Source organism: Genypterus blacodes, unplaced genomic scaffold (genome assembly GCF_046128005.1).
Source record: "Genypterus blacodes isolate CSIRO-AG114 ecotype Tasmania unplaced genomic scaffold, CSIRO-AGI_Gbla_v1 ptg000039l_1, whole genome shotgun sequence".
NCBI lineage: Eukaryota > Metazoa > Chordata > Actinopteri > Ophidiiformes > Ophidiidae > Genypterus > Genypterus blacodes.
This window is the reverse complement of record NW_027466852.1, coordinates 1673236-1697092: the sequence shown is the minus strand read 5'-3', so window position 1 is coordinate 1697092 and position 23857 is coordinate 1673236. Positions and strand designations below refer to the sequence as shown.

At 44.4% G+C, this 23857-nt stretch overlaps 1 protein-coding gene across 2 annotated transcripts; it reads left to right on the top strand.

The window, feature by feature from the left end:
- The first annotated feature begins 10538 nt into the window (after window positions 1-10538).
- Window positions 10539-22981, top strand: smad1 (SMAD family member 1). Of its 2 annotated transcripts, none has more exons than XM_076148090.1 (7): window positions 10539-10684; window positions 16899-17480; window positions 18578-18847; window positions 18940-19056; window positions 20454-20675; window positions 20942-21198; window positions 21293-22981. In XM_076148090.1, the coding sequence occupies exons 2-7, from the start codon at window positions 17081-17083 to the stop codon at window positions 21434-21436; spliced, it is 1410 nt and encodes a 469-aa protein (XP_076004205.1). In that variant the 5' UTR covers window positions 10539-10684; window positions 16899-17080; the 3' UTR covers window positions 21437-22981. The 2 variants fall into 2 exon arrangements, with proteins under 2 accessions (XP_076004205.1, XP_076004204.1); XM_076148089.1 differs by having other exon boundaries at window positions 10540-10684; window positions 16896-17480.
- Window positions 22982-23857: the final 876 nt, after the last annotated feature.

Below are 23857 nucleotides of genomic sequence, written 5' to 3'. Positions count from 1 at the left end.
GGAATCACTGCAGCGAAACTAACGCAATTTACCTAATATTACCACAGGGGTCATGAGAGATTCATGTTATCTTAAAAGTAACTTCCCTGTCCTCTCGCTCATATTTAAAACATGTCATATGGTAAATATATATGAGCCAAGCAGGCATGTGACCCAGAGAGAAAGAGATCACCCTCCCACTGGACACCTGCCCCCCTCTCTTTTGTAATTCTCATTCATACTAATGCAATCCTGATGAATGTTCTGCAATGTGTTTCATATGTGGAAATGTGCGTAAGAATTCCAACTTCTTAAAAAGACCCCCCTGATTCAAGCCATACATTCACATACCCCCCCCCCCCACACACACACACACACACACACACACACACACACACACACTTTTTAAGAGACTGAGCTTCACTGTACCAGCAACTTAAATCTTTCAAATCCACGTGATGACTTTGAACCCTGTTTGCACAGCATAAATTGCCCTCTTTTCCTATCCTTTCTTCTGTCTGCTCCGATTCACTCTGCAAGGTAGATATAACAAGTGGAACAGCCACATCATACCATGAAAGTACAGATCTGACATGAGCAGAATTCACTGTTCCCAAATCGTTCTTAATGTGTGCCAAGCTGCCTCGTCGAAGGGATTATCCTTTATAGAGCAGGAAAGATTTCCAGCTAATCTACGTAGGAATTCCCACTCTGTGGAAGGTGAAAGGTTTCTCCTGTAGGCCGGGAAACTTTGATATTTTTTTGTACAGCAATTAGTGCAGCTGAGAGGGAGAACATTCCTGTTCATGTTATAGAGAGAAAAGCTTGTTGTGCAATTCAAGTAATATCATGGCCGAGGCCTGTGAAGCAGACACCAGGGCACAGCATCAAGACTGCATGAGCCAGGTTCTCTAGCTAAATTAAATTAAATAAATACGTTTTGCATAGCAATTTGGCTTATTTGATATAGTGAGCAGAACGAACCAACAGCACAGGGAGAAAGAGGCCGTCAATAACCTCAACCAAATGTGTTTCAGAGCTTTTGCAATTATCAGCAGGGGTTGCCGGGCTGGTGTGTGTGTATGTGTGTATGTGTGTATGTCTTCAGATATGTACAGTAAGTGTGTGTAAGGAGACTTCTGGCTTGAAGAGAGATGGGCACAGTTTTAATTAGTGCTGTAAGATGGAACAGTGTGGGCGTTGTGGAAAAGGCTACAACAGCTGCAATGGCTGTATGCTGGCTATTTAACAGAGCTCTCACTCCAGCCATGTGCCTGTCCAGCTCTTCCTTCTTCTCTCTCTCTCTCTCTCTCTCTCTCTCTCTCTCTCTCTCTCTCTGTCTCTCTCTCTCTGTCTCTCTCCCTCTCCCTCTCCCTCTCTCTTTCTCGCTTTCTCTCTTCCAGTGCTAGTTCAGGTGTCTGGGGCAGCTAAGGAAGCACTGGGTGGCACCCACCCAGACTCGCCGACTTGGCAGTGGCCTCTACTTTGAGGAATGTATGAGAGGGTGGCTGGCAAGCTTACGGCTTGGAAGTTTGTCCTGCAGGGGAATCACTCACTGCGAGCAGACCGCAGCCAAATCCCTGTCAGCGGCCGGTGATCTCACAGGGGCAGTAGTCGGGGAACATAGACGTAGACACAGAGAGCGACTGTAGTCATGCTGTGTAATACCTTCCCATCCTCGCTGCCCGGCCACCTCCCCACCTCGCCCACGGGGACACACTCTGGATTTTCAGAGCCAAACTGAAAAATGAAAACAGTCCTTATGCTTGATTTCACATCCTATTTACTGTTACTAACATTAGTACAGAACACCTACAGGTACACCCTGATTTATATGTTTCATTTATTTATTTATTTATTTCTTCTTTCTTTAACATAAAACTTTGATGATATTCTTTTAATTGCTGTCTCGTTAGTATGTTGCTCAAGGAACCTCGCAATTTCCCGTTCCATTGCTAAACCCACACAAACCAGGCCAAACTGAACCTCAGTTTCCACTTAAGCAAAACTCGAGGAGGAGCCGACAACCCCAAGCCTCACCTCAACCCGACCGCATTGCCACCGCTGCTGGCAGTGTGTTTCACTGCTGAGATGTTATGAACCACTGGTTTAGATATTGTTTTACTCTAGGCTTTACTCTGTCTATTTTGGCACCATTGAAATCAACACTGGCCTTCACGTTAGTTCCATGAATTACTGGCACACTATTTCATCTTAAAAAGGTTCTCAAAAAATTGGTATATTTTTGACTTAGAAGTTTAAATGATTTGTAATGGAATGTTTCTTGCTGAGTGAGAGTCTCCATCAAAATGTACCAGTGTTTAGCTGTGAGTCTAGTGCTGCCAAGAGACTCTCAGAGGCTGCATTGATAGAATGATTTGGGGACATAATAGATTTTTTTTTTTGCAGTACAACACTGACATCTTGTGGTCTAATAGAAGATGTACATACACAAATAAATATAAACTGGAAGGAGGGCTCACTCTCTGCAGTCATGTTAATGTTAAAGGATCAGTTCCTGGAAATGTAATGGCATCTTCTTGTCCCACCCTTCCACCAAGTTCCATCAAAATTATTTCAGAAATAAACAAACAAATGGATGCAAAAACACAACCCCCTGGTAAAATGATTAGTAGCCCAAACTATGATATGTATGCAGATGGTATTTGAATAGGAAGTGGAAGCCTAAGTAGGGAGGAAGAAGAGAACCCTTTCATTTGCATCCATCACAGGATGAACTGACACTACACTACCTTTTGCTTGATGCTGCCATGATGGTAGATAGATATTAGCTGTTGGAGAAGGTGATGATGTATCGCAATGTGTAAAAAAAAATTTAGTAAACATGTCACAGTTTCATGTTCAAGATTTTGAGACTCTGAAGAGCATCAGATATACTGCAGGTCTTCATCACATTTCTCCACTCTCTGCTTTTACCCAAGAGCCCTGAACACTGCAGTTATTAAACCTCTACTTGGATGGTTCAGTAGTTAATGACTATAGGCCCGTATCAAACTCACCTTTCATATCACTTAAAGGGTTGTTTTTCAGCAACTTAGCTCTTTCTTGGCCTTGAAGAACTACTACAATATTTTTTTAATATTTGTCTGGATTTCAGCCACACCACAGCACAGAGATGGTTCTCATTGAAGGTCCAGATGACATTTGCCTGAGATAAAACTTCAGTACTGGCTGCCTGTGTGCCAAAAGGATTGATATTAAAACAATGCTTCTTAACTATAAAGCACTAAATGGTCTAGGCCCAAACATATCCCTGATCTGCTTGTGCCTTATGAAGCATCCAGACCCCGCAGGTCCTCTGGGACAGGTTTACTCACTGTTCCCATGGTGAGTCGCAAACACGGTGTGGCAGCTTTTAGTTTCTATGCTCGACACGTCTGACTTTCAGTGGGTCTGAGTTCTGATCTAATTCTCCGCTTTTTGAAATGAAGGCTTACAACCGCCTTGTTTGCTGCATCATTTTATTCAATTGTGGTCTAGTTTTTCAAAATGTCAATCGACAAGATTCAGATCATTCAGATGTTTAATTTCCTGTCTTTTTGGAATTATATACTCTGCATTTATCCAAAGGTCAAGTCGTTAAAATACTCAAATCCTATATCACTTCTAATTCTAATGTGTCCCATTTGTCATGTCATAAAAGCAACGCCAGGCTTGTCGTCTACTGTCCGCTCTTCACCACTAGGTGGAGCAGTGCACATGAAGCTGTAAGGTTAGCTACCTTTTTCTTATCAGTCGGTAGTTTTGTTTAGTGTCATCGTACCTTTTTGATTTGTATATAGACATTTTAATAAACCCACATCCTCAAAGATCTAATCCAATAAGAGCTTAATTATATCTGTTTTGGTTTTATTTGTATTTAAGTATTGTTTGCCAGCGTGATTCTTTTGCAAGCCACATGCACTTATAGTCAACAAAAACATGGTAAGGTAATAACCGTAACCATGGAACCCAGGAAGATGTTACTGCTAAATATCAAATCAGTGAAGCTCCTATCTGCTATATGACCTTACAGAAACAGCTTTCATGTCATGTATGAATAACACAGAGTACAACCTGACTTCCCCATTTTTTTTAAATGTTCCTGTTGATGTTGTGTATTTTATTCATAACTTGCTGCTCTCCATATGTATACACAATATTTGTGGTTTAGAACCATCAGTTTGCTGTTCTAATAAGATATATTGCAAAACTGCTTTAAATATTCTTTGGAGGCCAAATCTAATTACTATGCTGATGCACCAGTTAATGTGATTTACTGTATTCATTTATTTGCATTTGCATTGGGGAAATTCAGATACATAGTAAATGTGAATCGAGCTATCAATATTTATTTTGTGAAGAGTGGATGAAGGTATTTAGGTATTTGGCAAATGACAAAGTGAGTACAAAGAAAGTACAAATCTCTTGGGAATCCATAAAGATCAGGTCAAGGGACCACATGTTAGTTGTGCTGAGCTGGACTGTTGATGTCCCTGAGAGGAGGAGGAGGATTGTTGTACACGGTCATGATCGATGGGTCTCTCGATGAGCCTTTAAACTGAGGGTGGAGGAGGAGGGGAGAGGAAACGGGCGGTGCACTTTGCTGGTGGAAATCAACACATGACACCGTGCTCATACAACAGCAACCCTGAGCAATCTTACTGAAGAATGAAGTGCACGGGAGTTGAGAGAGGGTTATCTAATAAGGGCGGACATTTAAGTGCGCTTGTTCTGAAAATGGCTGATCCTCTTCAGGTTAATATAAACCTCTCCCCATTAAAGACACACACACACACACACACACACACAAACACATGCATCCTAGTCCCATGACAGCTGTAACCACGGGGATCAATTTAAGATGGGTGACATCACATAACGAGGGTACAGTTTCTTCCCCTGGAGCGCAAATTAGGAAGAATTAGCTGGATTTCAATTTGTATCCTTAGGTTCCTTTATGCCTCCTCTGCTTAGAAGCATCCAGTTCATTAAGTCATTTTGACATCCTGTTACATTTTTGGCAGGTGATTGCTGCTACATGTTTACTTTTGACAATGTGCATATGAGAGAAAGCAAAGGTGAGGTCACCACCAATTGAAGTAAAAAACCATAATACCTACTGTTATGTATGAATATGTTTTGTATTCCATAAGATTCCACTACAGAATGTGACACGACATTTTGACCTCAGACGTCCTTGTGTCTTTTATTCACTCATATAATTATTGTCAGCTTTGTTTGACGAGAGGTCTATTTTTGCACCACAGATCTGTCTGTGAAGGCCATGTGATGTCGGTGATGTCATGATGGCTATCACTTACAATGCTCCAGCCTGCTCCAGATGTACACACCACCTTCTCCCCTGAGGTATGACCTCACCCAGGGTGTACAGAAGGAACATCTGCTTGATGATGTGGCTTGCAGGATGAAGGTTTGATCCGACGCAGGCATTACCACATCGAAGAAGGGTTTCAGGAACATGCTTATGATCAGCAGTTTTTGAGGAAATAGTAGCTTTTGTTAATACAAGCTACTAAGGATTTAAAGTACTCCACATTCATAGACAGTGATGTCCGCAGACAGCCCCTTTGGAACATGTTCTTAGTCAGTTAACGGAAGGATAAGACCATGCAGATTTTACTGTTGTGTGTAGAAATGGAAACGCCTTTGGCAAGAAGTCTCAGCTAAAGATGTGCTGCTTGATACAGCAAAGGAGACACACAGCAGTTGATTAATCATGATCCAAACAGCTATCATCAAGCTCATCCTGACATTCTTCTTCATTCATTATCTGAGGGTAATCCACATGCAGACTGGTATCTGCGGTGAAACCTTACTCCCACACAAAATTGCATAATATTCAAACAACACAAATAACCAAATTTACACAAGAAGAAAAACATGAAATATCTCAACTCAAAATCATAGTCATAGACATTCAGTATTGTTTTGAAGCAAGTGGTGAATCTGGCACACAGTATCCTCTAAAACTGAGACGTGTGTTGGGCTTTGGAGGATTCTGTACGGTGTTGATATCAAAGGCTTGGCTGTAAACCCAGAAAATAATTTGCTCGTAGCTCAACATAAACAAAATGCAATAAATGGCCCTCTGGTGGCTTCGGTGGTGGGTGTGTGCCATGGGCCTGCACTGGACTAAATTTGGGTTCAGCCTGGGAATGTTGTTCCCCTTTTCATCTTCCTCTATATGCCTCCCCGTATCTCCTATCTGCACAGTGTGATAAGGATGAAAGCTACCTGTAAAGCAGATATCAGATAACAAGCATTTACTCACTAGATCAGCTCAGTCTGACCTTTAAAAGCACAAAATGGGTAGAGCGCAAATTCATTCATCAAAGAGAAACACCCTGGACGTTCTGGCAGCGTCCCAATCCGGAGGCAGATCTACAGGGCAGGGCACAGGGCCTCCAAGGAAACTCGAAATATCTCTGCGGTATGAGAGGAAACTCACTCACACACAGGTAACACCACCGTGTGAAAGGATCATTCTTTACCAAATAAATAACAAAGCATCTAAACGTGCACCTGTATAGCGGGTGACAGCTGGCTAAGATACAGGTGCACCGGCATGTGTTCCGCCCTGAACAAACCTCAGCAGTTGGTTGAAGTTCAGCATGTCACCACCCCCTTGAACAAAAGACACCACCAGCTCTTGACTGCTTTGACTGACACCTGTGCTATCTAGCGTTGACTGTCCCAAACAACACAAGTGACTTTGACAGCTGTTATTAAACCCCCTTAAGAGTGGAACCCCTACTACTCCACACACACACACACAAGGCAGACCACCCTCCATACACACAGCCAAGGGAACCTCTGCCTGAAGGGGGGGGGGGGGGGTTATGTGGCGTGGGGGTGGGGTGGCAGCCCTCAAGGGAGTCTCATTTTACACAGTGGGTTTAGATTAGAAATACGGCGTTGTCTGCCGTGAAGACCGATGATCACATCCCTGAAGGATATATAAAGACCTGTGAACGCAACTGAGTGTGTTTTATGTTTGAGAGATAGTGAGAGAAAGATAGGTTATGTATGACGTCATCATTGGTGAGTTTAAGGTAATGTCGCCCTGTGGGTTATCTGATTGGTGCATTCTGTCTCTGCGCAAAGTGCAAAGAAGAGATGAATCGAGAGGCCTTGGAGACAGCGTTCACATATTACCACAGCAGACATTATTTCTAGAAGGACTTACAACGAGCCGTGCCAGACGAGGCACCCGTTTGAAATGCGAGCTGGCTTGAATCGCTGCTGACATACCTCACGTCGCTGCAAAAACTTGGATAGTCTTGCCAAGAGACATCTGATGGCACTCGGGGTCTAAATGAATTGCTTGTATGAAGGGGTGTCATCTAAAACACGTGTGTCAGTCATCGTTAAGCATCTCAACCCCGCGCGAATTCATGGGAGTCTATGGAGTTATGCCGTAATCAATCCTTACCCTGGAGGTCTTCCTCAGGCTGGCTAGAGACAGGCAAAGCTCCAAGGTTTCTAAATGGCTCCAGCTCTTTGTGAACTCTGACCTAATAGGACTTAATACTAAGTGGCTCAAATGTGAATGTCCTGTCTACGCATTCATTGCTCAACATATTAGCCTCATCTTCTTTCTTGTCCTGTTTAAGGTTGAGAGTGTAGAAAAGTATAATCTCTCAAAAGCATGTTAACTTCCTTTACGCCTACCTTGGGATTCATTCTTATTCGTGAAAACATATTCAGGTGAAACAATTCAGGTGCAGCTCCAGATTATGTGAAGCATGCTGCACACGATAGCCTGCTAAGCGTGAATGTGAATGTAGAACATAGAATGCAGAACCTGAGACACACATTAGATCCCATACCTGACCTTGGCTTTCATAGATTCAGAGGGTTTTTGTCTCAAGTCTCTCAGCCACAGGTGCTGAATCCCTTTAAGGCCATCATAAAGTGTCATGTACTGCGCGTGGGAGTGTGTCACGCCGCAGAGAGATGGGAAGGAGCTGACCCCTCTGTTGACCTTTTCTTTCTCCATCAGCGGTTGGCATCCTACTGTGTGATGGCCTAACAATGGGGATTGTCATCTAATTGCATCCACATTCAGCAAGAGCAAAGCCAGCCTGGGCACTGGAAACGACAGCACTCTCTCTCTCTTTGCCAGTTATTGCTTTCACCTTTACAAAGACTGAGATGTTCTGTTTGTAATGCGCCTGATCAGAGAGAGAGAGATGCAGGGTTTGACACAAATACGCAAACACAGCGTCAGCTATGAGAAAGGGCATGATGTAACCCTGTGAATACAACGACAACAAAGCAACACTGGATTTGTTTAATGTTAGCCATGCAAATGTGTGCGTTGTGCCTCCTTCATGTGGCTTACAGCCCAGTGGATCTGAGGAATGGGAAACAGACCTACGTGGGTGATTTAAATTTTACACTTAAGTCAGAAAGTCTTCAGTTTTCATGTCTCAGCTTCCATACACTTCACATACAGTAGATTGTAGTTCCTTCAAACATAACAAAATGTCGTCATCGATACCCAAATTTACTATATACACGCATCCAGATTGCGGTGGTGAATCCCTGAGCGACGGTATCAGAGGAGACGAGGCTCCAGACCAAAGTACACCTCAAAGCTCTCTTATCTGTGACAAGAGGGCAGCGGTGTGAAACTAATCGTTATTATAATGAAACACCAATCGATCACTTTATCATTATGTGATGCAAATGTCATAAAGCCTGATAGGGAGCGCAAGCAAACCCTCCTCCTGTCTGTGGCAATAGGCCTATAAATGTTGGTGGTGTAATGTGCAGCTGTCTGCTTTGTGTGTGTGTGTGTCTGTGTGTCTGTGTGTGTGTTTGTGTGTGTGTGTGTGTGTGAATGTTTAGGGTCTGTTCCCCTCTCTTCCTACTCATCATCATCATTATCATCCTCCTCTTCATCCTCATCCCCCAACCCCTCGCGCGCACTGTTTTCCCAGATTTATTCACGTGCAGCTCGCTCCCGCCTCGCTCAGACATTCTGTCGCCAGCGCCGTGACGTCACCTGCGCCAGGAGCCTCCTCCGCTCGGCTCGGAGCAGTTTCCCTCCGCCCGGTTCTCACCATAATCTAGTCCCCCACCGCGGAAACCCTGAACTTGTCTAGCGAACTCGAAGAAAAGGAAAATAAAATGTTTTTTTGTTTGTTTTATATCACATCAGCTTGTAATGGATTTATATTATATTGACGCAGGTGATTTGTTTCCCCCCCCCCAATTGTTGAGTAGTTGCAGTGTTTCCTGTCTGTGTTCCCTGTTTAGACATCCCTGTAGTTCCTGTATTATCCACTATAGGGCTACATTGTGTGTCTATGGTGCAAAGTAGTGAGTAGTAAGTGTTTTTAGAATATTTCTTTATCATTTTTTTGTTTTTAGTTGTATGAGAGGTTCATGAGAATTAATAAATGTACCTGTCAGTGGTAAACTGACTGAGGCACTGATGTAAACGCACCCACCAAAAACAAATAAACATTAATAATAGTAATAATTTGCTTATCTGGGGCCAGTGTCTTCTGACTTCATCTCACTTGTATCATATTTCTCATGGCTTTAAGCACTGACTTCTGGTCACATCTGAGGATATGACACTTTGTGTTCTTGTCCTCTGCTGCTGCACTGAAGGCTATTTTCATGCATTCACATGCAATATTAATGAGATGGTTGGAAGAACTGTTGAAGTTTCACTCTCCACGCAGCAAAGTCATGCCTCTGCCCACTGGATGAAGCTGACATCAGGTCTGAGCTGGTTTTGAGTGTGATGTATTATATCGAGGCGAGAAGTTGATCTGATGACAAGTGTAAGCATGCTCTTGTGCTCACCCCTTCACTTAGACACTTTTGTTCTCTTGACAGTATAAATAATGCTTATCATATCAAAATCAAAGCAGTGGGGACTGAGGCAGGTGTAACATAGTGCAGTTCAGGAGTTCACCATCAGATAAACTACAGCCAAGAAGAGTTTATTGTGTATCAGTTAAAGCGACTGCAAGGGATTATTATCTCAATGTGGATACTTAGAGGAGCTGCCTGTTTAGTGGTGAGGGCTGATGGAACTGAGACCTGTTTATGTATATATATAATAAATTGTTCCTGATCCTAGATGCACTTCAGACGATTTTGTCAAGATTTTGTTATTTGTGCCCTCATTTAAGAGAATGATTAAATCCAAATCGTTAAGAAAATAAAAACTGCTAGTAAATGAAATCACTTTCTCACGTTTTGGGACCATCCGAATCGGATCCCACGTTGAGATCGAGCCTCTTTATCTGTGTAAATGCCAAATGTTTACAGCCAGCATAACTTCGCCCCCTGAACAGACAAGCTGCACCGCACAAAGTTGACATCTGAAAAGTAATTCTGGCTTCGGACGTAACGAAAGTACCCGCATTGTTTCACAGTTACATAATGCGTTTGCACGTTGAATGAAGATGTTTAAAAATGTGTGTAAGAAGAAAAAAAAAAGGAAAAAAAAAAATAGGTCTTGTTATTGTCGGACTGCATCCCGCGGCGTGATACTGGCGCTCAGCGAGAGGGTGAGACGGCCCCGCGACTCACTGACGCCAGGCCGAGCAGATCCAAGACAGGCAGCCGAGGGAGAGCACACACACACGGCGATAGAAAGGGAGAGAGAGAAAGAGAGAGAGAGAGGGAGCGAGGGCGGCTCTGGAAGAAAGCAAAGGTACTGGAAACTTTACTTCACATGCACAATGTCTACTTCTTTATCTTTATTCTAACAACTGTGGTGTGATTGCTTCTGCGCGGAGTGAAGTAGATCCAAACGGTTCTCAACTAAAAAAGTGTGTCACTTGGCAGCTCCAAACTTTTTTTCATTCTTCCTCCTCTCAGAATCATTGGAGTTGCAAATGTCGCCAAAATAGTCAATTCAAACCTAATATTTCGTTTAGATGCACGTCGTTTGTATGTGTGATGTGCAAACACAAAGTTATCTGTAATGGTGCTTCTGGAAATATGTGCCTACAGGAATATTGTAGAAGGAGAAATAGCAGATAAGCATCGTGACTCAAAATGACTTTAGAATGGAGTTCAATACAGATGCTACTGATAATAGTGATTGTACATAGTGGAGTTGCTGTGATTCAACACATGGTCTATTTGATTTACAGGGTGTGTGTTCTCAATCTTGTGTGTGTGTGTGTGTGTGTGTGTGAGTGGATTGATGGGTGGTTCTCTCTATTTCATACACTATCATATTTTGATGGTACTGATACAGTGATACATTGCGCAAGGAAGAGGATATATAGCTTATTGCACCACAGTGATTACAAATGGCTTCTTTTTCAACAAAACATCACGTTTGCTTCAATTGATTGCTCGTGTGCTTTATGGGGAATGTGTACGTGTGTGGTTTTAGTTGCCAGTGTGTTTATGAAATGTGTGTGTGTGTGAGAGGGAGAGAGAGGGAGAGAGAGAAAGAGAGTGAGAGACCTACAGCAGCTCAGGCTCGATCTCCTGACATTATTGAAGATGACATATCAGATTACCCAAAGGACGGGAATTTGTCCTTGTCCATGATTTACTTCAATTGTTTGTTTTTTTTATATCATTCTCCATTCATATGACACGCAGATTTAAAATCTAGCTTTACACAAGTGTTGTTCTGATAGGATTGAAACAACGTTGTTCAGCTTGAAGGCATTAATGCAGATCTGGTCGTTGATAGCTTTGATCTGCTGTTTGCGAAACATTATACAAAGAGAAAGAAAATGTTGCATGATTAAAAAAGGAACGACAATGTTTTCTCATCCTGTAAATTCAGTGTAGTTCATTTACCTTCCAGTACATCTTTTGTAATACCTAAGTCAGTATCTATCTATCTATCTATCTATCTATCTATCTATCTATCTATCTACTCTACATTATAAGCAAAAAAGCACTCGACTACAAGGTGTAAATATAGGTTAGCAGCATTCCTATTTCCAAAGCATCTGTGACCACACTAGTGAACGATGTCAGTGACACAAAAACCTCTTGTGTGTCTGCATGGTGGGACACACCATAGCACACCATGTGTTGGTGTGAGGTGTCCATCCTAACACAACACTAACCCAACACTGAGTGCCAAGCATGGTTGGGATAGCTGCTTGAAACCCCATGTGTTTACCAGTTATGTCTGCAGACCAGTGCGTCCGCCTCGTGAAGAATCCGATCCGAGCTCGGATTCTGAACGTCTTCCGAGTTGTTATTGGAGCGTTGGATATTCATTGGGTGACGGCGGTGTGTGTGTTTGCTGTTTTGCTTTGTGGCGTGACAGCTAGATTTCACTCCTATATAGACTCTTAATCTATACAAGGTCACTGTACATGTGGTTTAGTGTCAGTGAGGGAAATTGACCCCAAGGAGCCTCCCAGGTCAATGCCATGTCTAGTCACTAGTAACACCTCATGTCTGACTGTGGTTATTTCCAGCCTTGCTCTCAGAATGTTGGAGAAGACTTGAGTGACTGTGGTTTAGGAAAAAAAAGAAAAAAGAAGCTACATCTGCTGGCAAATGATCTGGATGCACTTTGCTTGTTGTTTTTTCTGACCTATTCCTTATTCTTGTTCATCATCAGTCTCCTATTGAACTTTGCTTGCGACCCTTCCCCGGAAAGCTCCCGTACAATCATCGGTACCATTGCTATGATTTGTAGTTGTGAAAAAAGTGTCTCTCTTCCATCTTTGTAGTGTCACTATTTACACAGGAGCGACACTTGAAGACACTTATGTGAGAAGTGTTTGGTTAAGAGCCCGTGTATCTGTTCTGTTCTGTTCTCCCTCACGCTCTCAAACACTCATTCTTACATCTCTGGCTTTGCCGTCACTCTCGCTTTCTGCCTCTCTACATCAACTCCCCCCCCTCTTTGCTTTTTATCTATCACCCTTGCTCTTCCTGCACTCCTCTGTTTATAGCCAGTGACTCCATTGAGCGGGGCCTAATGGAGGCCCCATCCAGGACCCTGCTGATAAATAATGTAGCTTCTTTATAATGCTGCATCCCCCGGGAGGGTCCAGAGAGCATCATTACTGCCTCCTCATCCTACACAGCCCGGGCCTAAATTGATTAACAGACACTGGAGCGGTGCAAAATGATCCATGGGGCTGGTGTAGTGGCTAACAGCTCACACCAGGTGGGTCAAAGCCTCGCCTGTCCATGTCGCATGATCCCACTCTTTGCTCCCATTAGCCTCGGTCTCTGTCCAATGGGCCGAACTGATTGCCATAACAAGCCACCGCTAACGCAATACTGGAAGAATTGCACGCACTCCACAGGGCTGGAGGGAATGTCGGAGTGATTTTTATGGAGCTGCTGTGTAAATGACGGTGTGTGTTTCAGCTTTTATGGGAGGGCTCGCCGTGGGCAAGGCCACCGAAGGCATCTGTGTTACTCTTCATTAACTGTGTGAGACATGGCCGGTGAATGTATTGGCTAAAAGGTTGAAGACTATATAGGGACGCTTGATACATGGATTGGATGTTGATGTTGGTATATTTAGCTCAGCCGAAGAGGTCGATGATTGAATATTGTCTTTGGATCAATGAATCCGTGTCTGGGTGTTTCCCCTGACTGAAGAGTGATTCTGGCCTGTGGTGAGTGTTTCACTATCTGATGTGGCCGATAAAAGGAGGTCTAAACTTTTCAGTGAAGGGCCTTTGTTTGATTAGATCTCAGATAAAGTCATTGTATTCAAAAGTGCTCTTAACAAGCAAATTGCATTGTGAACACCATTTGTGTTTAACGGGGGGAATTCTCATTTGGATAACTCTTGTCCCAATAGCTTTTTATATCACACAAACATTCTAGTCTATACATAGGTAGAGGAACAGGGAGGCACAATGGCGCCTTTTATATTTTGACTCCCTCACAGACAATTCTAAACGAGCATTGTCTAAAGAACCGCCACAAAGCCATCTCAAGCCCTTAAAATAAGCAATGCGGTCAGGCCAGCAGCAGTCAAATATTACCCAGTGTCAGTTTTTGGAAATGCAGAAGTGATATGGTCTCCAGCTGCAGCACAGTGACAGAAGAAGATGGTGAAGCCTGCTCCAGATGTTCCACTATGCACATTTTCTGGAATTCTCCATCTGAAATGGATTAAAGGTTTGTCTTTCTGCAGAGAGTTCTGAACTTGTGCTGTCTGTCATTGAGAGGCCATCAAAGCAGTGTTGTGGCTGGATGTGGATCAAAAAGACTCCGTATGACTGGCTGCTGACCTTGATACCAGGAAGGTTTCTACTGTTTGCAGGCTTCCAGTCTTTTAAAGGCGACAACTGGCTGCAGTCTAAGGCTCCGTGCTCATTATCCAGAGTGTCTTTTGTGCAGGATGTGCTGAGTCAGTTTTTTTATCAAATGCAGACAAGGTTTCATGTAGTAATGTATCATCTCAGATTGAAAATACAGAGAATAGATGGATTTTGGTTGTAACATTTCTGATTGTAACAAGAGAAGCCAACAGCAACAAATACATGACGTCAATCCAGCTATTATAATGCCTGCAGCACGTGTGTGTGTGTGTGTGTGTGTGTGTGTGTGTGTGTGTGTGTGTGTGTGTGTGTGTGTGTGTGTGTGTGTGTGTGTGTGTGTGTGTGTGTGTGTGTGTGTGTGTGTGTGTGTGTGTGTGTGTGTGTGTGTGTGTGTGTGTGTGTGTGTGTGTGTGTGTGTGTGTGTGTTTGAGAGATCATCAGGGGGTGGACAGTTTAGGAACTCCCACCCAGCACCCGCGGAGAGATCCGTGGGTCTCTGCGAATTGATGTCACTGCTGTGCTGAAGACCGAATGAAGACATAATTGCTGAGCCTGTTTCCTGTCTGCGCTATGGTGAACAATACTCAAATGTGTCAGCAGGGAGTGTGATTGTACCGGGGTCTTGAGACTCTCTCTCTCTCTCTGTCTGTCTGCTGTCTCTCTCTCTAACATACACAGACAAGGCCTGCAGGATAGTATTACAGTTGACGTGAGATACCACATGCACAGCATTTGAGAAAATTGCCATTTGCCATAAAAGGATAACGGACAATCAGAGAATGAAGCGGTATCAATCCTGCCCGCAGTGGCAAAATGTGTGTGAGCGTCTCCAGTGTTATAGTATTTGAACTGCTCAGTGGCTTATACACTTAAACCAAACACAAGATCATTTAGCATGTGGATGATGTTGGCAGCTACTCCATATTAGCAGGTTAGCTAACGGGCGGACGCTGTTCTCTCACGTCTCGACACAGTCTGCCTCTCCTCCCTGTCGACATCATTTTGTGCCTTTTTCATTTGGTAATAATGGATTACCAAAATAGCAGCTGTAATTGATCTGCTGTTGTGTAGCACGTTTGCTAAACCAGCAGCTTTTCTCTTCTCCTGTGCAAAACCAGCGCTGGAATTGGACATTTGCTATGTGAAAATTGCAAGTTAAAAAAGCATTGTGCAGGTCTAACAGACACACACACACACACACACACCCAGCCCTTTGTCCCCGTATGTCCTTTTGCTTACATGAACCGATAAAATGTGGTGATTTGGGTGTGTAAGCTTAATATAGGTGTGCGCTTACACACGTTTCTCGTCAGTGTGGTTGTTTATAGTACGTGACCAGTGCCTCAACAACACACCCACACACACACACACACACACACACACACGCGTGTTGTAAATAGCACCTGTTCACATCAAACTCCTCTGCCTGTTTGTCAGTATGATCTAAGCTACACATGTAGTAGCTGACAAAGATAGAAATCTCTCTTCGCCCCGTCGTCTGAAGGGCCAAGAATAACTGCACAGCGGCCCTAATGATGTATTTGTTCCTGCTCATGGGAAATCCAATATACTGCTCTATTTACTGTCAGAGAGTGATGCATCCTCACTCTGAGTCAGTGGGGATAAAAAGGAGGTGGATTCCTGACACGCAGTTCATTTGCTTCTGTGCTTGTGTGTGCAGATTTACACACACACAGCTGAACTCCACCGTAAATACGTTTCTATCTCCCTGATCGCATGCGGAGAAACCTGAAAAGAAGGTAGAAGCTGGAGCGCTCCATCAATGCCCTCTTGTTTCCCCTTTTGAAAGCTCGAATGTGTTTACCTCCTTGCCACTGAATGACTCCTGTGGGACCCCATTTGAATGGGCGCATTTATCCTGGGGTCCACACACACAGACACACACACACACACACACACACACTTCCTTTTAATTGTCTAAGACATTGCCAGATTCCTACCCAAACTGGTGTTTGTTGGAGGTGTTGACGTTTGCCTCGGCAGGTCGCTCATTGAAATTCTGCTTCCCTTTGACGGACAGACAGACTTTTCACATCTCGCGTTGAGCCGCAGTTGTCATTCAAACTCCTGTGTGTGTTTGTGTGAGGGAACGAAACGTAAAATCTTTGCTCTACTAGTCACAGATGTGCGCTGTAATACTGGATCAGAGTCTGTGTGTTTCATCTTCACCTACAAGTCTCTGTCTCCTTCAATCAAGCTTTATTTAAGCTGCTAAAGAGTAAAAAGCGTGAAAACCAAAATTCCTATTGAGTGTGTTTGTGTGGGCTTGTGTGTATGTGAAGGTCTTGCTGTAAATGACATTACAGAGTGACGGTAATGTGACGAGCCATAAGGATAGGAAGCGATCTAGGGAATGTCTGCTCGGAGCTGACGTTCACAGGATGGCATCCGTTGTGACTTCTCTGCTGCTGCCCATTTCCCAGAAGCCATAACACGGTGACATCATCGTCCTAGCGATATTGTGCTGAGACATCAGTGGCAGCGAAGTGAGAGGAGGGCAGAGTTGCTCAAATGTTGCTAGAGAAACGACAAAGCGAGCTGAGGTGACGTCTGAGAGACGGCACAGTAAAGGAGATATGCTTTACATGTTTCTCTATCTTGGTTGCTAATATACTTCTCTTTTTCTAGTAGGTGAATATCAAGGAGGATCTAATCTGTGGTCCTGGAAGCAAAGGATATAAGGAAATTCCAAAAGCACACACAAGCAAAGAAACTAACATTTCCCTCCTGAACCCGGACTGTCCCCCGACGTGCCGTGCTCACTTTCTGGACGCCCGTCAGAGGAGAGGAGAGGAGAGGAGAGAGGCCCCACCATGAACGTCACCTCGCTCTTCTCCTTCACCAGCCCGGCGGTCAAGCGGCTGCTCGGCTGGAAGCAGGGAGACGAGGAGGAGAAGTGGGCGGAGAAGGCCGTGGACGCGCTGGTTAAGAAACTGAAAAAGAAGAAGGGCGCCATGGAGGAGCTGGAGAGGGCCCTCAGCTGCCCGGGCATGCCCAGTAACTGTGTGACAATCCCCCGCTCCCTGGACGGACGGCTGCAGGTGTCCCACAGGAAGGGGCTGCCGCACGTCATTTACTGTCGGGTGTGGCGATGGCCCGACCTGCAGTCCCACCACGAGCTGAAGGCCCTGGAGTGCTGCGAGTACCCGTTTGGCTCCAAGCAGAAGGACGTGTGCATTAACCCTTACCACTACAAAAGAGTGGACAGTCCAGGTGAGCAGCTCAGGCCTTTCTGCCTTCCTCGTGAATGCTGCACCGTTTCTCTGATCTCACGGTGTCTGCAGGTGTGTGTGTGTTACCCCTCCTTCTCTTGTCTTCATCTTGTCATCAGAGTTGTATACACACCATTCATTAACAAAGCAGATATGATAGTAAGATTAGTGTTTGTGTGTGTGTGTGTGTGTGTGTGTGTGTGTGGGTTCTTTCTTTCACGAGAGGACGCTAAAGTAAGAGTCTGCAAGTGTTACGCAACTAAACAAGTGAGAAATCACATACACACTCATTTGCATCTCTTTTAGTAAGAGAACATTGTTGTCTGCAGGGTGTCAAGGAAAAGGCCGTGTGTGTGTGTGTGTGTGTGTGTGTGTGTGTGTGTGTGTGTGTCCAGACTTTGTGCAGGAAATTCCAGTCTAGGGAGAATGAGTGCTTTGTTGTGGGCATGCTATGCAAACATATACATACACATAAGCACACACACTCACATTTGCATGCACGCAGACAGTTACACACATGAGGGTGCGCAGGGTACAGGCGGAAAGAATACAGGCGCACTTCTGAGGACAACAGCAACAGGAAGCCAGCCACCCATACACAATGGGAGGAAAGAGCGGTTGCCTGCCTCGCACACTTTTTGTCACACCGGCGGGTGGAGGGCGAAGGTGATCCAACGCCACCGCATCTGTCTGTCCACACTGTCCCTCAACGCCACACGCCTGCAAACACACATCCTGTCAATCTGTCTCCCCCTCACCCTGCAAACCGAAACAGAATCTGACCAGCTGCTCCAGATGTTCTGCTATCTCGCCGCGTCGGCCTGCCTGACAGCAGCTCAGGCTCCGGCTAAACTTCCAAAACTTTGCTTTATTTATCTGCGCAGGTATTTAGAGTGTAGTGGAGCAAATCTCTGTGGTTTGTATGTGCTGCACCTGAATGACCCTCACATCCACCGGAATATTTGCCCCAAGTGATGAATTCCTCACGAAAGGCTCGACTCAAAGATGTCTTTTCAGAATATATGGGAGTCTCAGACCGTATGCTGGTTAAAAAATGTCAGCTGGATCTCACGCTTGTTGTTTCTCTCTCCCCTCTAGTGTTGCCCCCTGTGTTGGTACCAAGAAACAGCGAGTTCAACGCCAAGCATACAATGCTGCCCCGCTTCCGCAACCCTCTCCAACAGAACGAGCCGCACATGCCTCAGAACGCCACCTTCCCAGAATCCTTCCCTCAGGCCAACACAATGCCCCCCTTCCCCCATTCGCCGGCAAACAGCTACCCCAACTCGCCCGGGAGCGGCAGCAGCAGCGCCACTTTCCCCCATTCGCCCTCCAACTCGGACCCGGACAGTCCGTTCCAAATGCCAGGTGAGATGAACACAGTGGACCAGCACCCACTCTTCCTCCCCTCAGCTTCAAGCACAGCAGTTCACCTCTCCGCTCTTCCTCTCCTGATGCAGAGACCCCGCCTCCTGCCTACATGCCCCCAGAGGAGCAGATGACTCAGGATTGCCCCCAGCCAATGGACACCAACCTCATGGTTCCGCCCTTGTCCATCGAGGGCAACAACCGAGCAGGTAACCACGGCAGTGTTAACGGTGACATCATCGGCATAAAGCTGTCTGCGTCGGCTTGCCTTGAGCTGCAGGTGCAACATTTCTGGGAATTTTGGTTACTTTTCAAATGTTAATAGATGTGAATAGTCAAACCTTAAAGTGCATTTGCTTCATATACTGTCAGAAGCCGTTCCAGACCGCCTAAACAGAAGTGCAGGAAAGGTTTTTGCTCATTAACCGCGCGGCTCTGACTCCGGGTGCAACCTCACGGGAAGCTCAAATCCTCTACGGATTAGGGCAGACCTCAGAGCAGCTTTACGAGCGCCATAAAACTTTATGCCTTATGTCATCTCTGCTGGTGGTAATGACCTGAACCTCGTTAACGATGAGATTCACTAATTACCTCCAACTTTCAGATCAGAGACGCGATACCGTAATTGCTGCAATCTCAGCTCTGCGGTTTGCGTTTTAAAGTGCTTGAACGTTCGTAAAGACTCTAGTGCTGCGTTCAATGGACACGTATTGGATCTCAATTTCACGTTTAAGGGTATATTTATGAAGAAAACAAACAAACTGCTGCTATGAAGTGTGTTTTTCACTTGAGTAATAGCCGGAGTTTGAGGTTTGTGTTCTCCACACCTGACAAACAAAACCTTTCTACTTTTTTTTTCTCCCTTCATGCATTCAATACAGGAGTAAAGCAGCATCCTGCCCACACATTAGTGACAGCAAAGGCGGGAAGAGCTGTTGAAATGTTTGCTGGAAGTGGGAGTTTGGGGAGTTTTTAAGTCCTTTCCACAAGCTGCATCCTGTAGCAGGGGAGTGGGTTTCCATTGTAGACTTGTCCTGGGAAGGGACAGACAAAACACACCTGCTAGCCAGTGCCACGCTACAGAGGAAGTTTGGGAGAAGTATGTGCTTAGATAAACATGATTTATTCCTCCCCCTGAATGGGTGAGGCCTGCTGGCACTGGCTCACCCAAGATATCAGGCACAGAGCGCAGGCCAGGCACCTTCTATTGACTGGCTGCCTGCTCAATAAAGGCGGGTACACAGACCGCAGACAGTCTGCAGGAGCTCGCCCGTTGGATTAGTCTACATTGATTTTGGCCCGGGTAAATGTATACAAATGTAGCCAGTGGGTCCTATATGTTTATTCAAATCATTATTATTAGCTACGGGGGACAATTAGCATGGAATGGATTTGCAGATGAGTTAGATTTACAGCTGGGCCCTCCGTTGGCTTCACTGGCTCCTGGCAGCTTGTCTGCACAGGAGCCTGCACAAAGGAGTCTGTAAGATCCAGTAGTAGCTGGAATATGTGTGTGTGTGTGTGTCTGTGAGTGAGAGAGAGAGAGTTTGTGTGTTGCATTGTCCTCATCTCACTCCTGTGACCTGTTAATGTATTTCCTGTGCAGATGTGCAGCCCGTGGCCTACGAGGAGCCCAAGCACTGGTGTTCTATTGTTTACTATGAGCTGAACAATCGCGTCGGCGAGGCCTTCCAGGCTTCCTCTACCAGCGTGCTCGTTGACGGCTTCACGGATCCCTCCAACAACCGCAACCGGTTCTGCCTCGGCCTCCTGTCCAACGTTAACCGCAACTCCACCATTGAGAACACCCGGAGGCACATCGGCAAAGGTGCAGTACGCAAAACTCATCAATGATATCAAAGGACTGACTGTCCACAGACGAGACCAAATCAATTCCTGTTGTCAATACATGTTAGGGATTGGGATATGGAGAAGTTTGGAGCGATAAAAACAAATTGAGTGAACATTTTGGTCTATTGATTTTAGATTGACCGCAGTGAGGTTTTACATTTGGTCACCTGGAGCAGCCGGACTGTGGGTCTCACACTTTGCCCTGGTGACTCACACTCTCTATCCGCTCCCGTTTCCTCCCAGGTGTCCATCTGTATTATGTTGGAGGGGAGGTGTATGCGGAATGTCTGAGCGATAGCAGTATCTTCGTCCAAAGTCGTAACTGTAACTACCACCACGGCTTCCACCCGACAACTGTGTGTAAGATCCCCAGTGGCTGCAGCCTGAAGATTTTCAACAACCAGGAGTTTGCAGAGCTGCTGGCTCAGTCTGTCAACCATGGGTTCGAGGCCGTCTATGAGCTCACCAAGATGTGTACCATCCGCATGAGCTTCGTGAAGGTAACCTGCTCACAAAAACACCACCACCTTTTTCTATTAACGCACAGAGTAATAAACAACATGAACTAAAGTCGTGGGTTTTCATGTGTTTCAGGGCTGGGGAGCAGAGTATCACCGCCAGGATGTGACCAGCACACCTTGTTGGATTGAGATCCACCTGCATGGGCCCCTGCAGTGGTTGGATAAGGTGCTAACCCAAATGGGCTCTCCCCACAACCCTATATCCTCTGTTTCCTAGGTTTAACTGTTCTCAGCCCTGTGGCTGTCCATACCCCAGCATTTCGGTTTTAAGTAGCAAGAATAGGGGGCTACCATGTCCCAGACTGGTATGTGCTTCAGACAATCTGCTTTCTCCAAACACCGATAGAGGTTTTGACTGAAACAGAAGCCGGTCTGGGACCTGTAGGGTTGGGGCGGGTTGATCAGCGGGTGGTTTGTTCTCTACTTGAAGGATGTCTGAATTGGGCACATTTACAGACTGGGAGAGGGGTAAGCAAAAGTGAGCGTGATGCAACTGGAAGATACTTGATCTTTGTGACCAACTGTAATAATTCCACCATCACACTCATCATGGCACAAGTATCCTCCTTGATCTGGCTCCCGGTTTCTTTTTCTCATTGTTCTATTATTCCCTCTCATAAATAGTTTGCATTTGAATTATTCCCTCAGAACTCCAAATATTCACATTTAGCTACAGTACATTTGGGACATTCCAGGTCATCTCACTCGCAGTCGTCTGTTAGATCTGCTCGCGTCTGCAGCCGGACTGCGATGAGGTTGGCATGAAATGTATTAAGTACACGCACAGAAGGCGGGGGGCTCGGATGGTGACCAATACGAGTAAAAATGTCGAATCATGTCCAGACTCTTATATCAGTATGCTGTTTCATAGAAGTGTTCTTTTTGAGGTTGAGCAAAATACATTGAAGCAGGATTAAGTTATTACTCAATTTGAAATCCCATCCCAAATAACAGGAGGGCAAATTTAGGGGGTGAGTTTGAGAGTTCAGGGTGGGTTTCAGTGGGGGTCATGGCACTAAAAGGGCATTTCAGAGTCAACGACTAATGTTTAATAAATGTCGCTCATCTTGTGTTACACTCGTGTTCAAATGAATTTTAAGAAAAAAAAGGATAGTGTTTAGATATATTCACTATTAGAGTAATGTGCTGTGCAGTCTGGTTTTGCAAAGCATAGTTTGGTTTAGCGTAGTATCACACATTTAAAGCCTGGTAGCTGAAATTGACAACAAGCTGAGGCAAATACAAGTGCAAGTGTTTAGTTTGTCCTTGGCTGTGCGTATTACAGCAAAGTAAAACGTGTCAAATACAGAGTCACATCGAGGACGTAAATATTTCAGTGGCTGTGCTTCGTTCTCTTACTACATTAACTAAAACTTGTTAAATGACTGTTATGGGAAATGTTTTTAGCCTGAGCATTCAAATTTTTATTGTTGAGTGAGAAAAAGGGTATCGATTGCTGATGTTCCCGTCGAATTTTTTTTAAACATTAAAAACAGATTTTGTCGTTCAATTCTGTAATTTCTTTGAGCAGTCCTGTTTGCTATCAACTGTTATACTCTTTATATTCTTTTTATATTTTTGAACATGTTTCCTGTTTAATTTGTCTGCACTTTCACACATTGCCTCATTGTTTAGTTTTTTTTTTTTAGTTTTTTTTTAGTTTTTCTGTTTTTGCTCAGTAAAACTCCCAGAAAAGCAGTTTTATTCCATGAATATCAAGTCTCTACTGGAAGATACAATAAATTTGTTTCATTACTTGCAACCTGTCTGTCTCTTCAATGACTACTAATGGAACCACAATATTGTAAGGTGTGTGTGTGTGCGCGCAGGTGAATCTCAATAATGGAATAATGGAAGCACCACAATTGCAACTAAACCAGAGACTAACTACCATAATGGAGCAATTTTCACCAAGATGCGTTAAATGTGATGTTGTGTTGTCCTGTGATTTAAGGGGAGACAATGTGACTTCCAGCTTCCTGGAAGATTCTCTGGGAAAAAAAGAGTGTGTCAGTGTTTGTGCGCAACATCTGTGTTTGGTTTTCTGTGCTGACTCAGAGGTTGGGACTGTAGCCTCTCCCAAATTTCCAAAAAGCAAGTCAGGTGGAGTGGAGGCTACTGTTGACAGTCACAGTGTCATGATTGACTGGCTCCAAGATGTCTCCAGGCCCTCAGCAATAAGGTGTAAGAAAATACAGAAAGTTCATGTCACTCTATACTTCAGCATCAATGCCCTCAAGTCTTGAAATACATAATATTGTGTGTGTGTGTGTGTGTGTGTGCTTACATATTAGTACATTAGAAGTGTGTCATTTAATTTCACTGGGTAACACACAGATTTACAGTGTGGCATTAAGATACAGTACGATTAAAGACAGATAAAAGACATTTTGCAGATGCGTCTTGTGTATTTTACTTCATTTGTGTAGTATTTTAAATTCTTATTCCTATTGGGTTTTTTTACAAATGTATTAGAATGCACATTATGTTTTATTAAATTTTGTTGCTTGTCAGACTTTCCTTGTGGCTCAAGATAACTACAGGTCAATTGTAATTATCCCTATATATTATTTAAGGAATAGAAGATAATAAAATAACTGCATCATATCATATGAAGTGAATTAAATGATAATAGGTT